The sequence below is a fragment of the Tachysurus fulvidraco genome, chromosome 11 (assembly GCF_022655615.1).
Source record: "Tachysurus fulvidraco isolate hzauxx_2018 chromosome 11, HZAU_PFXX_2.0, whole genome shotgun sequence".
Taxonomy (NCBI): Eukaryota; Metazoa; Chordata; class Actinopteri; order Siluriformes; family Bagridae; genus Tachysurus; species Tachysurus fulvidraco.
The window spans coordinates 24,193,699-24,210,784 of NC_062528.1; the positions used below are offsets into that span (position 1 = coordinate 24,193,699).

Below are 17,086 nucleotides of genomic sequence, written 5' to 3' on the forward strand. Positions count from 1 at the left end.
AAACCTGCTTCATCACCATGCTATGTTGTGGATTATTTTCCAAAGGCGCAATAAACACATCTGCTGCCATCTAGTGGTCAGTGTGCAGAATGTTTAACACGCAGGTTCTTTTTCTCCATCTTTTTTTTTTTTTTTTTTACTATTTTTTGCTACCTCTATTTCATTTTAACTCCAATCACTTTAATCACTAGTAAGTGTCCAAACTCCATGCTTTAATCATCAGAACTTTACCTCTGGATGCTTTAATGACTCATTAGCATGTTTATCACCTTCCTCATTCCCTTTTACTCTTAATCTAGAGATATTGCAGTTCTCTTGTGGACACATTTATAAGGTCTGTTGCTCTTTTTCCTATTTCTATATTGTGCTGATGGATATTCTGCTGAAGGTCTTCTACCCGTTTTAATATCCTCTGATCCATCTGTGAATATCAGTTATGTTGCTGTATGTTTGACGTAAATCCTGTATAGCGATTATTTTAATGGCAGGTTGTTTTCCATCTTGATTTCCTCCTTATGAATAAACAGATTGATTTCTGGCATTCCTGCTCATCTTCCTAATCATCCTCCATAACTCATTAATTTCAATATCTTCATCATTTCTGTCACAGAATTCCCTCCGATATTTTTCTTTGCTGTACTGATGACCTGCCTCACTGATGCTTGAGCTCTTTTATAGTTAATTAAATCATTAAAATGAAATCTTCCTCCTACTTTCCTTAGAGCTTTATGTCTGATATGAACAGCCTCACTACACTCCTCATCCCACTATGGAACTACTTTTTGCCAATTGATTCTTCTGCTGCTTTCCGTATTGCCTCACGTTTATCTGTATTAAACTTCTACATCTTTCTTTTTTCCCCAGTGACATCTTCAGTCCAAGTGTCTTTTTCTGTTGCCTATTGTCTGTGTGCAATAACAACACTTTCCCGTCTCTCAAAATTTTTGCACTTTTGATCTTTCCTTTATCTCATCATTGATCACTTTAGTTAAGATTCTTCTAGCTGCCGTGTGCTCATCCTCCTTGTGCACCACTTACACGAGCTGCACACCTTTCACTTCCATCTTAACATACAGCTAAGAGAAGGAAGACAATACATACAACTGACAACAAATTTAAAATAAGAAGAAAATAAACAAAATTATATGTACAGGTACAAAACAACACTAACTCAACAACAGGACAACATTTAGGTGTAAAAGTCTTTTACACACAGTAGGTTGTGTTTCCACCAGCAAGTAGCACAGAAAGACAGAGCAGTTTGAGTAAAGTTTATTATTTCTGAGGAGACATTGAACATTTTTATATCAACTATAATAAACCCATCCTAATAGTGCATACAGTTAAATAGTCTGTTTCTACATTCTGCATTCATTACTGTTCCAGTTTCTGCACACAAAATGTCCAGTGTAGCTCAGGGACAAATTAAATCTCACACCTCACTTATACTTTTTATAAACACTTTTACTAACTTTTTATTTTGGATCACAAAACCTCACAGATGAGTCATGATATATCCTGAATCCAGCATATAGAGGCTGAGTGAATGTGGTGTGGACTCTGTGGAGGAGCCTCATGGTGTCAGAGACGCTGTAGAAGGACAGAGTTCCTGCACTGTGATCCACATACACTCCTATTCTGGAGGGTGATGGACCTCGGAGCTCAGTCTGAATGTTACTGTGACAGAAAGAGACAGAGGAAGAAGAACACTGCAGATTCCAGGACTGACTGTTGTGTCCAAACCCACACTCATCACCATATCCTTTCCTGCTGATCTCTTTATATGACACTGATATGTCCACATCACCACTCCTCTCCACCTCCCAGTAACAGCGTCCACACACACTCTCCTTACACAACACCTGAGTATAGTAGTCAAATCTCTCTGGATGATCAGAGTATTGCTGTTGTGTCTCCCTCCGTGTCACCACTCTGTTCTTCTCAGACAGAATGAGTAGATGATGTACTGTGTTTAGATCCAGAGTCAGATAACAGAAATCTACAGTAATAAAATGTCCACATGTTAGATGTTAATCACAGGATTTATAATAAGTGTGTGTGAGACACCTCTCTGTGTTTCTATCCTCCTAATGCAGCTCTATAAACATGGATCAGATATAGATCAACAATACAGACATTTTTAACACTGTGTGTGTGTGTTTGTGTATGTATGTGTCTGTGTGTGTGTGTGTCTGTCTGTGTGCGTATGTGTGTCTGTCTGTCTGTGAGTGTGTGTTTGGGTATGTATGTGTCTGTGTTTGTCTCTCAGTGTGTGTGTCTGTGTTCATGTATGTATGTGTCTGTGTGTCTGTATGTGTGTGTTTGTCTGTGTGTGTGTATGTGTGTGTGTGTCTGTGTGTGTGTGTGTGTCTGTGTGTGTGTGTGTGTGTGTGTGTGTGTGTGTGTGTGTGTGTGTGTGTGTGTGTGTGTGTGTGTGTGTGTAAAACCTACACTGCAGAAAATTTTCTCTGCTCTTTGGTTCTGAAGGTAAAATCATCTGAACTGCTGCAGCTTTGGAGACACAGAGACAAAATGGAGACACAGAGACAAAATGGAGACAGAAATATGAGGTGGAAACAGTTTAAAGTGTGAATGTGAAAAATTTGCTTCCTCACGTTCATTTCAGACGTCAACAACATCACCATCTCAATTTATTCATCAGCTACGATTTTCTCCACAAATGTAAGATTTGTACTTTGTTTGTCTGCTAAATTGATCTTGATGTCATTTACAAGACTGATGCTAATACTGTGTGATTTTCTGCAGTCTTGTTCCTGCTTACTTCTTATTTCTGTTAGATGAATTTTATGGCTCTTTTTACTGTGATACAGAAACAATGTTGGTTTGTTCACCTTGTGGTCTGATTTTGTTGAATTCCTCCTCACAGATTTGTTCGACTCGTTTTTTCAGATCTGAGAGAGATTTCCTCACTCCATCAAATGAGAGATGTTGATTGACAGTGAAGCTGGGTGAGTCGTCACATCCAGGAGAAACACAGAGAGACGGGAAACTCTACAGAGAGGAAACACATCATAGAGAAGGAGAAAAGTGGACGAGAGGAACGAATGAATCTCAGACTGAATCAGAACAAAGACACACTTGTGATCTCAGACAGGAACATTTCTTGTTGCTGTAATGAGCTTTTAGGAGGAAACTTTGTGAGGAACAGCGCCCTCTGTAGATCAGACAGTGAGTGTTACCTGGAGGAAGTGGATGTCATCGTGTGTGTGTGAAAGCTGCTCCATCTCAGTGCCTCTCCTCTTAAGATCAGCAATCTCCTGCTCCAGTTGATTCAGGAGTCGTTCAGCTCGACTCACTTCATCTTTCTCCTGAGCTCTGATCAGCTCCGTCACCTCCGAGCGCTTTTTCTCCATGGAGCTGATCATCTCAGTAAAGATCCTCTCACTGTCATCTACTGCTGCCTGTGAACGTATCTGTAAGGACACACACACACACACACACACACACACACACACACACACACACACACACACACACACACACACACACACAGATCCATTTAAAGATCAACTCTCTCTCTCACAGTGACTCTATAATGTGTGTGTTTATGTGAATCTCTCAGTTTCCTCCTCACCTTAATAATGTCCACAGTCTGTTTCAGCTCCTGCACCTTCTTCTGCTTCTCCTGGATCCTCTGCTGGGATTTTATCTGATCCTCCTTTAACTCATTCTGAGACCAAATAAAATAGGTTTAATTAATAGAAATAAAAGTAAAATACAAAGAATTGTAGCTGTAATTAAATAAGAAACTACTACATTGTCCCCAGCACACATCATCACACTCATCACCCTCTCCTTTCCTGCTGATCTCTTTATATCAGACTGCTCTTAACATGGTGCCCTGTGATGATGTGGAGTCCCACCAGGGGGAACTCTCCTGGTTACCACCAGAGGCTCCTCAACCTGGATCAGGACAAATATATCTAGACCAAACTATGAGCAGAAGCTTCCCAGATCTCCAGCTCAGGGTTCTTTTTAGATTTCCACAATCACTTTCACTCACTTGTTTAGTTCAAGGTGTTGTTTGTACTCGAAAATGACCTTAAACATCTTAGACTGGTATTACACCATATGTCAGATGTACATATATAGTATTTTACATTTTACATTAATATTTTTAAATTCATTTTAAACTTTAATTGTATGTGTTCATTTATTTTTATTCTTATTTTTCTTCTATTATTATATATTTCTTACTTCTGTTTCTATACTTCTGTAAAGTTGCTTTGAGACAATATCAATTGTTAAAATAAACTGAATTAGAATTTAAATTAGAATTTGTAGTGTGTGTGCATATATAAATATAAAGTAAATATAAATGTGTCTTAAAGAAGCTTCAACACTTTTAGAAGTAAAATAAAATAGACTTTTTAATCAAAATAAAGTGACACATGTCCGTGTTAAATATCTGCATCATCATCATCATCATCATCATCATCATCATCATTGTCATGCCGTTGGCTGTTTAAAGTACACTGACTGATCTGAGCTGTTTCACACGTCTTTACAAAACACACTTTGACTTTTAATAAAAATCCACCTTACACTGAATGACAGTCATATAACCAATCAGATCACCTCAATTGAAATTAGATTAGAAATAGATGTAGCGTCTGGTACAGGTCATTTAGACCTCAGGTCCCAGGCACCCTAAACTTCAGCATCTACTCTTCAATCAAACGATAAGCAACCCAGGTTTAAACACACACAACTGTCCAGTCATTCTGGAGCCTTCACAAAGACCAGATAACCCCATGCCGCTTCTCTGATTGAACTCATAGGGGCCCTCAACCGGAACACACACACACACACACACACACACACACACACACACACACACACACACACACACACACACACACACACACAAACACACACACACGCACACACACACACACACACACACACACACACACCCACAACACAATGAAACATTCCTTTTACTAATAAAACCAGTAGATAAGATACTCTAAGATTCTTATTCTTATAACCTTGTTGTAATGTGTTTCTTCTTTAAGACTTGCCTGACTTAAAATTATTTGCTCCTTACTTTCCCGACAAGGGTGTATTTTATTCATGTGTCAGAAAACAACATTGTGTTTAACATCAGTTATACTCTAATTACTGATCATGGCATGTTAATGTATACCTGTTCTAATGCTGTATGCCCCTTTAAGGTCTGATGTCAGAATGTATACGAAGTTATTGGTTTTTCACTTCCCTAATGAAAGTGCATTTTGTTTTGTGTTTCATTTTTGTTTCTTTGCCTTTTATAAGAACATAATATCGTATTAACATCAGTTACCCTTCGATTACTGATCTGTGTATGTAATGTACCGCTGCCTTCATACCGTCATTACCCTTCATGTTTAGTATCCAAATGACCACAAAATTATCGGTTACTCATTTTTCAAACAATGGTGTATTTTATTTGAGCATGAAAGGTGCCATACCGTCTTAATACACCTTGGAAAAAACTTTAAAGTCATCTAAAAGTTTGATAGCTAAACCACGCCCACAGACACCTGAAACAAACTGAGTTTATCTCTCTGTAATCTTGGCCGTAGTATTGGTCATCTCCCGAAAGATGGGTGGAGTTCGCAACCTTTAAATTGTCACAAACACCACTAATCCGTGGTCAGACTTTCGGAACAGCTTGGAGATGACTCCATCTTCCTTCAAAGAAGTTCCAGCAAGCTTCACTTCCAAGAACGACAACTATTCTGATCTTCAGGAGAACTTGGAAGAATGTCTGACCCCACCCTATCTGACTCCTCAGAGATTTCTCTGTTGCATCCGGACTCTTGTGCAGTAAGCCAATGCAAGTAACCGTTTCCTTTACCAACCAATTTAGATGCGTATTTTAAGTATGAACCATTGTGTCTTGAGGTGAATTTAAGTTTCTGTGACGATTTCCCAGTTAGGGTGAGATTAATTTTGAAGTTTAAGCTTGCCATTCCTTTCCTTCCTTTCTCTAATTTCTTCTTTCCAGTCTCTTCCTCCCTTTCCCCAATTTTAATTTCTTTTGTGTATTTTTATTTTCATCTTCGTTTTCCCTATTTCTTTTGTTTGTTAGTGTAGTTAGTTTTATGTTGTGTTTGTCTCATTCATTAAATGCCATATTTTTGTGCCACAAGTGATTGTCTCTGAGTATCGCTCACAAAAATTAAGGTACCTGCAACATCTGGTCTGAACTACATGCTCTATTAAGTTAATTTAATTTAAATTACGGTATAAAGAAAAAGGGGGAGTGAACCTTTCTTGGCCGGGAAGATACCGCCTTCATAGAATTAATAAAGGTTACATGGACTGTTCGCCGGACAAACAGACCAAATAAGTGTAACGTTAATTCCATTACCGTTAATTTCAACTTAAAATATTTAGAGTCACTATAACATGTTATAATTACTCATAAATATTTACCTTGCTTCGCGAGCCAAAATCGCTACATAGAATTTGTAGAAATTGACTTAAAAAAGAATAATACTATCCAGTTCTCACCTGTTTTTTAGTTCTTTCTGCTTTAGCTGAAACTGTATCATGACCTTTGTGTTCTTCCATCATACACAAGTAACAGATGAGGCTTTGGTCAGTACGACAGTAGATCTCCATCAGTTTGTCATGTTCAGAGCAGATCTTCTCTTGGAGATCTGCACAGGCTTCAACTAACTTGTGCTTCTTAAAGGCAGGAGACTGATAGTGAGGTTTAAGATGATCTTCACAATAGGAGGCCTGACAAACCAGACAGGACTTGACGGCTTTGTGTTTTCTCCCTGTGCAGGAATCACACTCCACATCTCCAGGTCCAGCGTAACAGTGAGCAGGAGAAGCAGCTTGGAGTTCAGTCTTCTTCAGTTTGTCCACCACTTCAGCCAGCATGTTGTTCCTGCGTAGAACAGGCCTTGGAGTGAAAGTCTCTCTACACTGAGGACAGCTGTAGACGCCCTTCACATCCTCCTGATCCCAGCAGCCATTGATACACATCTTACAGAAACTGTGACCACAGGGAGTAGCCACCGGATCATTCAGGAGATCTAGACACACTGGACAGCTGAACTGATCCTGATCTACTGAAATACTGGCCTCTGCCATTTTCCTGCACTCACACTGAGAGAGAGAGAGAGAGAGAGAGAGAGAGAGAGAGAGAGAGAGAGAGAGAGAGAGATCTATAAGTTTTGTTTTCTATGAAATGAACTTCCTGGTTCAGTGTGTTATTGTGTAACAGAGAGATGAGGTGTGGCTTTACAGAGAAAAGGAGCTCAGACTTTAAAGAGAAAGTGAAGTTACACGACAGGAGAGATTTATTTTAATGTAAAGAATCTCCTCTGTGATTTAAGTTTTTATTTATTTAAATGATTTTTTCATGTATTTGAATAAGGTAAATAATCACATTATATTTATAATATTCAGACACTTTTTACTCACTACATTACATCTCGTCACATTACATCACCTCAGTCTTGTTCATTAGGGATCAATTCTAGGGATAAATAGTAACTTAACTTAAAACTTTGTAATTATTATTATATGTTTCTATACTTTATTATTATTATGTTTCTATACTAAAATCACTACACTTAACAATGGATATTGTCTCAAAGCAGCTTTACAGAGGTATAGAAATATAGAATACAGATGATAAAGTTTGAGTTACTATTTCTCTCTAACATTTATCCCTAATGATCAAGGCTGATGTGATGGTGGTAAGGAAAAAACTCCCTGAGAGGAACCAGGCTCTAAAGGGAACCCATCCTCATTTGGGTGACACTGGACAGTAAATGATGTAAATGTAAATAATGTCCTTTCTTTACAAGTTTATAGTCAAGTGGAATTGTACAACCAAGTCCTTCTGATGAACTAACAGTCAGCGTTATTTCTGAGGTCATTATTGATGTTCCAAGATGGCGGCGTGGCAGTAGCAGTCAGCGGCTACTCCGGATCCAAAATCAGGTCAAGTCAAGAAGTCAAGAAGCTTTTATTGTCATTTTAACCATATATATCTGACACAGTACACAGTGAAATGAGACAATGTTTCTCCAGGACTATGGAGCTACATAGAACAAGGACAGAGCTAAGGGTTGTGTGGGGTAAAGAATGTGTGTGAGGGGTGTGCGGGGTAAAGAATGTGTGTGAGGGTTGTGTGGTGTGTGGGGTAATTAGTGTGTGTTAGTGGTGAGTGGGGTAAAGAGTCTGTGAGGGATGTGCGAGGTAAAGAATGTGTGTGAGGGTTGTGTGGTATGTGGCGTAATTAGTGTGTGTGTGAGTGGTGAGTGGGGTAAAGCGTCTGTGTGAGTGGTGTGTGTGGTGAAGAGTGTGTGGGGTAAAGAGTATGTATGAGGGGTGTGCAGGGTGAAGAGTGTGTGTGGCATGAAGAGTGTGTGTGTGAGGGATGTGTGTGAGGTGAAGAGTGTGTGTGAGGGGTGTGTGGGATAGAGTATGTGTGAGGGGTGTGCAGTGTGAATAGTGTGTGTGGGAGGAAGAGTGTGTGTGTGTGAGGGATGTGTGTGAGGTGAAGAGTGTGTGTGTGGGGTGTGTGGGGTAAAGAGTGTGTGTGAGGGGTGTGTGGGGTAAAGAGTGTGTGTGAGGGCTTGTCCACAATGCTGTTGTCTTTGAGGATGCAGCGTGTGGTGTCAATGTCTGTGATAGAGAGAACAGAGACTCCAATGATCTTCTCAGCTGTCCTCATTATCCACTGCAGGGTCTTGTGATCTGAGATGGTGCAGTTCCCAAACCAGACAGTGATACAACTGCTCAGGATCTCAATGGACCCTCTGTAAAACATAGTCAGGATTTGGGGGGGGCTTTCCTCAGCCTTCGTAAGAAGTAGATATAATGCTGGTCTTTCTTGGTGATGGAGCTGGTGCTGAGTGACCAGGTGAAGAAAAGCATCACCAACACCAACACACTGAGCATTGGGGCCAACTGCTGTTCACTCTGCTAACTGACAGTGTAGCAATTCACAGCTAGAACCACATCATCAAGTCCGCTGATGACAACCATGGTGAGTCTCATCAGCAAGAATAATGTCTCAGCATACAGAGAGGAGGTGCAATATCTAACTGCCTGGTGTAGAGCTAACTAGAGCCCACTCCCGCCTGCACCCGCAATGTTTGTGTCCACTCCCGCCCACTCCCGCGGATTTTTTCTAGTGAGCTTGTGAAAATTTTGATTGTATACAAATGATCAGACTAATTATTAGTTCAGGCTAATGTCCAGAATAACAGAATTAAACATGATTGCATTTAAATAAGATAAATTAATACTAAACCGAAGCAACACACCTGACAAAAAAATTTGTTTTTTATTACAAAACATTATCCGTTTTGACAAAACCTGTAATGTGTCTGTCTGTGTTTTCCCCTTGTTTCTGTCTGCCGTCTCTCCCTGATGTTAATTGTTGACCCCGCCCACCTATCTGTTACCATGGACACTAATTACATTCATTCTCTTCCCCAGGTGTTTTGTCTTAGTCCTTGTCTGTCTCTGTTTTGTGATTGGTTCTCGTTCACCATATATACTCTGTCTGTTCACTTCAATGTTGTTGGTCGTTTTTGGTGTTGGTGTGTGCATGTCCATGTTCCCGTTTCCTGTTTGTTCCGCGTTGCTCGCCTGTTTGTTTGTGTTTTGTTTATTAAAACCTCTAAACTGCATTTGGATCCTCACTCGTCTTTGTCTCACCGTGTCACCTCGTGACAGAACGACCAACCTCCAATGGATCCAGCAGAACTCCTGTTTTGCCTACGTCAGGAGGACGCCCCAGTTGAGGAGTACACGGAGGTATTCTTGGACCTGTGCAGCGAGGTCAATTTCGATGAGAAGGCGCTCAAAGACATTTTTAAGCACGGACTAAGGGAGATCCTGTGGTATTTGATGCCGTCTACCAGAGAAATAAAGACATTCTCGGAGTTCGTCAACTTGGCGTTGCTCCTGGACGGGTCCACGCTGAGCGTGAGCACTGTAGAGACGGAAGCCGGCCGTAAGTATTTTTTGGGGGGGGGCAGCAAGCATCGGGATCCGTGGGCCACAGAGTGGAATCAGCCACGGACGCCCGAATGCTCCACAGTGCCTCCGCCCAGACCAGTCCCGTGCACATCCGTGATTGAGCCAGTTCCCATGGCTACCGTACCGGCGAGCTCGGCTGAGGTCCGTGCTAACCGGCTGGTCTCCAAACTGGCGGATACCCCGATGAGGTCGGCTCGGGCGGCCGGCATCCCTAAGCCGCCAGCTGGACCAGCCGGGTTGCCGGAACCAGCCGTGTCGCCGGAACCGACCGGGTCGATGGAACCTGCCGAACCGACCGGGTCAACGGAACCTGCCGAACCGACCGGGTCGACGGAACTGACCGGGTCGACGGAACCGACCGGGTCGACGGAACCTGCCGGGTCGACGGAACCTGCCGGGTCGACGGAACCTGCCGAACCGACCGGGTCGACGGAACCGACCGGGTCGAAGGAACCTGCCGGGTCGAAGGAACCTGCCGAACCGTCCGGGTCGACGGAACCGACCGGGCCGAAGGAACCTGCCGAACCGTCTGGGTCGACGGAACCGACCGGGTCGACGGAACCTGCGGAACCGACCGGGTCGACGGAACCTGCGGAACCGACCGGGTCGACGGAACCTGCCGAACCGACCGGGTCGACAGAACCTGCCGAGCTGACGGAACCAGCCGAATCGGCCGGGTCGACCGAAATGACTGAGTCAGAGGACGCGGTCGACATCATGACACCCAGACTACCTGAACTCTCTGCCTGGCCTGAACCTATGCATGTTTCTGTTTTCCTGTGTTTTGCTTCGCTGGACTGACCAGCCCTTCTACCTCCTGTCCCTGTTCATAGGCCCAAAGCACCACCCTGGCTGCCAACTCCGTTCCGGTCTCTGGCTCCGCCTCCAGCACCACCCTGGTCTCCGGTCCTGCTCTGGTCTCTAGCTCCGCCTCCAGCACCACCCTGGTCTCCGGTCCTGCTCTGGTCTCTGGCTCCGCCTCCAGCACCACCCTGGTCTCTGGTCCTGCTCTGGCCTCCGGCTCCGCCTCCAGCACCACCCTGGTCTCCGGTCCTGCTCTGGTCTCTGGCTCCGCCTCCAGCACCACCCTGGTCTCCGGTCCTGCTCTGGTCTCTGGCTCTGCCTCCGGCACCACCCTGGCCTCCTGTTCTCCCGGCGCCGCCCTGGCCTCCTGTTCTCCCGGCGCCGCCCTGGCCTCCTGCTCTGCCGGCGCCGCCCTGGCCTCCTGCTCTGCCGGCGCCGCCCTGGCCTCCTGCTCTGCCGGCGCCGCCCTGGCCTCCGGCTCTGCCGGCGCCGCCCCGGCCTCCGGCTCGGCTGGCGCCACCCCGGCCTCCTGCCCGGCGGGCGCCACCACTACACGAACCCGACCCGCCCTCCCACCCTGGTTGCGCCTTCGCTCCACCCGCCTGAACTGGGTTTTGTGGACTTGGGAGCGTCTGGAAGCCGCTCGTGGGGGGGGGGGGGCTCTGTAATGTGTCTGTCTGTGTTTTCCCCTTGTTTCTGTCTGCCGTCTCTCCCTGATGTTAATTGTTGACCCCGCCCACCTATCTGTTACCATGGACACTAATTACATTCATTCTCTTCCCCAGGTGTTTTGTCTTAGTCCTTGTCTGTCTCTGTTTTGTGATTGGTTCTCGTTCACCATATATACTCTGTCTGTTCACTTCAATGTTGTTGGTCGTTTTTGGTGTTGGTGTGTGCATGTCCATGTTCCCGTTTCCTGTTTGTTCCGCGTTGCCTGCCTGTTTGTTTGTGTTTTGTTTAGTAAAAACCTCTAAACTGCATTTGGATCCTCACTCGTCTTTGTCTCACCGTGTCACCTCGTGACAAAACCACAACTAGCGGCACCTCATTTTATAAACGTACTGCATGATACACAGACATGCACCGAATGACACCGAACTGTTAACAAACCCAATATAGCTGCAAGCAGCGATGGCGGGCCCTCGCACGTTTTTTTATCGCTATACGGTGCCTCTCAGAAAACAATGCACGGTGTGCAAGTGCATCAAGTGGGTAAATATTAGTGGAATATTTGATGTTGTTACTGAACAATTTGGGGACTGTGGGTAAATGAAACCCCACATTTTAGACAAACGGGGGCGCTACTGAGCCACTTAAGTGACACAACTTTGTCTGACCTTTTTGTCCACGCTTAACAGCTGACAAATGTGATGTATGTGTCAAATTTGAAGTTAATCTAAGCACGCCAATAGACTTAAATATACTTGAGATAAAAGTAAAATTTGACAAGATGCCATGGCAACAGTGTTTGAGATATCAAAAATCCAATTTTGCATCTCTAATATCTCTGCGTCTTGGTGGCCAAGTCTGGTCTCCCCTAGGAGGAGCATTTAAAAGTTTACCGCATGCAGCTGTAAAAAAATCAACCTTTTGACACACTTCCTGGGACCTGTTGGTGGCGCTATACCCGGGACTCACAATAAGTACATCGATGCGATCGGAATCCTTGACCGAACATACACACCGCGTGTCATCACAATAAGACATTTTTTGCTGTAGATAGAAGACACTTCCTGTTTCTCTGAATGCGCCATAAATTAGTCGCCTTGCCATGGCAGCACCGTTCGAGATATCAAAAATCCCTTTGGAATTTATCATCTTCAACATCTCGGCATCATGTTCACCACTTTTGGTGTCATTCGTATGAATGTCCTAGGAGGAGTATTTAAAAGTTCACCACATGCAACTGTTGTGACTGACACACTTCCTGGTGCCTGTTGGTGGCGCTATGTCTGAGATTCACAATAGGCACATCGATGCGATCGGAATCCTTGGCCGAACACACACACCGAGTGCCATCCCAATAAGACATTTTTTGCTTTAGATATTAGACATTTCCTGTTTATCTGAATTCACCATAAATTTGTCGCCTCGCCATGGCAGCACCGTTTGAGATATCAAAAATCCCGTTGGAATTTAGCAAGTGCAATGTCTCGGCATCATGTTCACCACATTTAATGTCAATCGCATGAATCCTCTAGGAGGAGCATTTAAAAGTTTACCGCATGCAGCTGTCAAAAAATCCACCTTTGTGACTGACACATTTCCTGGGGACTGTTGGTGGCGCTATGTCCGAGATTCACAATAAGCACATCGCTGCAATCGTAATCCTTGGCCGAACATACACACCGTGTGTCATCACAATAAGACATTTTTTGCCTTAGATAGAAGACACTTCCTGTTTCTCTGAATTCGCCAGAACTTAGTCAATTCGCCATGGCAGCACCGTTTAAGATATCAAAAATCCCTTGGCAATTTAGCAAGTGCAACTTCTCGGCATCATGTTCACATCTTTTGGTGTCAATTGCATGAATTCCCTAGGAGGAGTATTTAAAAGCTCACACATGCAACTGTTGTGACTGACACACTTCCTGGCGCCTGTTGGTGGCGCTATGTCCGAGATTCACAATAGGCACATCGATGCGTTCAGAATCCTTGGCCGAACACACACATCGCGTGTCATCCCAATAAGACATTGTTTGCTTTAGATATTAGACATTTCCTGTTTCTCTGAATTCGCCATAATTTCGTCGCCTGGCCGTGGCAGCACCGTTTGAGATATCAAAAGTGCCTTCGGAATTTAGCAAGTGCAATGTCTCGGCATCATGTTCACCACGTTTGGTGTCAATCGCATGAATTCCCTAGGAGGACTATTTAAAAGTTCACCGCATGCAATTATTGAAAAAAAATCCAAAATGGCCGACTTCCTGTTGGGCGGAGCTCATAGTTTAGAGCGCGAAAGTTGTTTGGGTCGATGAGATCTATATGCGTACCAACTCTCGTACATGTCCGTACATAATTGCCCGATCTGTGCACAAATGTTTGTTTTTTCATTACAGGGGGCGCTACAGAGCCCCCCTGCCACGCCCGTATTCCAGCCTTTGCCCGAGCCTAGCGTCGAACGACTCTGACGTGTGTGCCAAATTTTAAGAGTTTTTGAGCATGTTAAGGGACCCCAATTGGCCAAAAATATATAAATAAATAAATAAAAATAATAAACCTGAGCAAAAACAATAGGGCTTCGCACCATCGGTGCTCGGGCCTTAATAACTTTAACTTAGAGCTTAATTTAAACTAATTAAATACAAAACAAAATAAATATAATAAAGTAAATGCCTCAACAAAATCTCACATTAGACTATTTCACATTCACAGTTAGCTTAACAGGCTGTATTGCAAAAGAAAATAAATAATACTACCAAAAAAAGAAAATACTAAAATATATGTAGCCTAAGCATACTTAACAAACAAATGCATTTGATAACTGAGTCTTCGGCCTTGCATTGCTTACCTCATTACTATGAAGAAAAAGTATATTACTGACTGATTACGGTCTCAGACTTGTGCGTCTTTCTTCCAAGATCCGCCCACACACTGAATGCCCTCTCTGACGGGGCACTCGAAGCGGGAATACTCAAAATAAACCGTGTACATTTTGAGAGGACAGGAAAGCGCTCTTTGTTAAATTTCCACCACTGAAGCACATTCTCTGGATCTGGTTTGTCTGGGAGTCGGGTGCCAAGATATTCTGCTATTTCAGCATCGATCAGCTTTGGTGCTGAAATGCAGGATGCACTGTCTTCCCAGTCTGCAAATCGGTCAGAGCAGCTTTGCTTTTTGTCTGGTGGTGGTTCATCCTGTGCTGTGGCCTGGACCTGGTCAAACTTCATCTTTTGGATCATGTCTTTTGCATCTTTGAATTAAATTGTAAAAAAGCAATTTATTTGTATTAAAATGAGTTTTGTTTGTCCTATACTCTTATTAATTTACCTTTTAATGATTTTTATTCATTTTCATTCATTTCTTTATATTTCTTGACTTTACTAAACTTGTTCTAATGCACTGCGTGTACTTCATTTCTAATTTTGAACGCATGTTTTCTTAGAAAGTTTTATGCGGATTATCCGTCTAGTCAATTCAAGTTTATTTTATAGTGCTTTTAACAAATGTTTAGATACATTAATTACTGAAAGACACATTAATATACAAGGTCTATTCTTTTCACAGATACATTTAGACTATAACTTCACTTTATATCTCTACAAACAAATTAAATAACAATTGTCAAAACAATATAGCCAATTTTAACTCTTCTTTCATATTACAAACCTTTAATCACGTCATCTCTTGCATCTGGGCACAACATCCGTAGCAATCGCATTTTGGGAGTCAGGATTTTGGCAGTCGCAATTCTGTAGATCATGTGGAGGGGATTTGCTGATGTGTGGCTAGTGCTCATCAGTTCTTCCAGACGGGAAGAACACACCCTGGCAACTTCAGCGAGCACATGCCCGAGGGATGCTGCTTGGCAGTGTTCGATTAGTCTGACCGACCATGGGAGCGCAACAATGTGGAGATTTCATCATGCTGCTGCAGTATAGAATCTAGCATATCATAATTTGAATTTCACCTGGTCTCGATGGATTGTTTGAGGGATGTTCTCAAGCTGTTCTGTAGTCCTGAATGTTTGGAATATTTCACCAGTTTTTTTACACTGGTGAACAATTCAGACAGCTCAGGTGTCTTTGCCAACAGGTTTGGGGCAAATGCGCTGGACAGAATGACGTTCAGTATATGCGCATTGCAGTTCAGCCTGGTGTACGTTGGCTCCGCGATCAGTCACAAACACAACACGGCCAACAAACAATGACATGTCAATTCCAAATGCACAACATTTCTGGAACAGCAAGGTTCTAATGTTATCACCTGTTTTTGACATGCCATTTTCAAATGGAGTCACAAACCACAAACAATACTCTTGAAACAAGTACAAAATCATTGTTTGTGTAATGAAAGGTGCTGGATATGAATGAAGTTTTATGGTAATCCTCCGTCCATATACTTTATCTCCGTTGCCACTGACGACTGCAGAGCCTGTGCTTTTCCCTCAATATGTCGAGACACAGTGGTTGGATGTGGCAGCGCATCTCTCAGATCACATGTACCAAATTTAGCGACTACGTTAACAAAGTGCTGAACTATGTCAACAAAGCCATTCCCGGCAACAATGTCATACGGTCTAATATCTTTACAGCAAAGTGCGACATATTTTTCCATAGTATCTTGCTTAACGTGAGCAGGAAGTGCTTTATCTCAGTGCCACTGAGAACTGTGCAGGTATGTCTCCTCAGGCCAGACGTGCCAGATTTATGTCCATTGTAAATGAACGCTTTTGCACATTTATTGCAACTTACGAAGTTTATGTCTTTCCCATTTTTTTCAGTGACAATTGAGAATTGTGTCCAGATGTCTGACTTGCCTTGCTTTGCTTTTGTCAAGTAAACAGCCGCTTTAATCTTCTTCTCAATGTCATGTGTTGACTCCATTCTTATTATTAGGCTACACGCCAAATCCCACCGGGTCCCGCGGATCTCCCTCTAAACTTTCTGACCACCCACTCCCGCCTGGGGAAAAGGTGAAACCACCCGCTCCCGCGAGATTTGCGTTGGGTCCCGTGGGAGCCCAATCCCAATGCAGCCCTCTAGAGCTAACAACCTGTCTCTAAATATTAACAAAACTAAAGAGATGGTTGTTGACTTCCAGAGAGCACAGAGTGACTACTCTCCACTGAACATCATCAAATCCTCCTTATTAAACTCTGTTTCCCCAAACATGGATCCTGCTTCTCACTCATTACACTTATTTTGGCCTTTTTTGATAGACATGGCTACTTGTTTTTTCTTGAGGGATCTGGCAACACAAGAGGGACCGTTATAAAAAGTTATAATGGTTATAATAGTAATAATGTTTAACTTTTTTAATAATTGAGTTAGAGGTTCATTAACTAATTATTAACCGGAAGTGAGAAAGAAAGGAAGAAAGAAATGGTTTACTTCCTTCATTTTTTTCTCTTTATCCATTCTATCACATTTACAGGAAGGTTTGTGTTGTGAAGATTTCACAAAAGAAAAGATTTTCCTTCTCCTTCATCTCTCTCATTACAGAGCATTAGGATGAACTAGAGGAAAAACAAAGTTATACATGAGGATGTTAGATATGTCATTTATTTCTCTTGACTTATTACAAACTGGACCAAAGT

General features: G+C 42.9%; 1 protein-coding gene across 1 annotated transcript; it reads right to left on the reverse strand.

The window, feature by feature from the left end:
* Positions 1-1,257: 1,257 nt before the first annotated feature.
* Positions 1,258-7,149, reverse strand: LOC113647955 (E3 ubiquitin/ISG15 ligase TRIM25-like). The gene is made up of 6 exons (XM_047820594.1): positions 6,523-7,149; positions 3,596-3,691; positions 3,201-3,434; positions 2,853-3,012; positions 2,452-2,511; positions 1,258-1,999 (listed from the first exon to the last, which is right to left on the reverse strand). Exons 1-6 carry the CDS (start codon positions 7,111-7,113, stop codon positions 1,476-1,478), a joined length of 1,665 nt encoding a protein of 554 aa, XP_047676550.1. The 5' UTR covers positions 7,114-7,149; the 3' UTR covers positions 1,258-1,475.
* Between the last annotated feature and the right edge of the window lie 9,937 nt (positions 7,150-17,086).

What these genes read in the sequence shown, in the direction of transcription:
- LOC113647955 (XM_047820594.1), bottom strand. Translation starts at nt 7,113, where the DNA reads ATGGCAGAGGCCAGTATTTCAGTAGATCAGGATCAGTTCAGCTGTCCA. An exon ending in CAGAAAGAACTAAAAAACAG is followed by an intron (nt 3,692 to 6,522) that starts GTGAGAACTGGA and finishes ATTTGGTCTCAG; the next exon opens with AATGAGTTAAAGGAGGATCA. An exon ending in ATGACATCCACTTCCTCCAG is followed by an intron (nt 3,013 to 3,200) that starts GTAACACTCACT and finishes TCCTCTCTGTAG; the next exon opens with AGTTTCCCGTCTCTCTGTGT.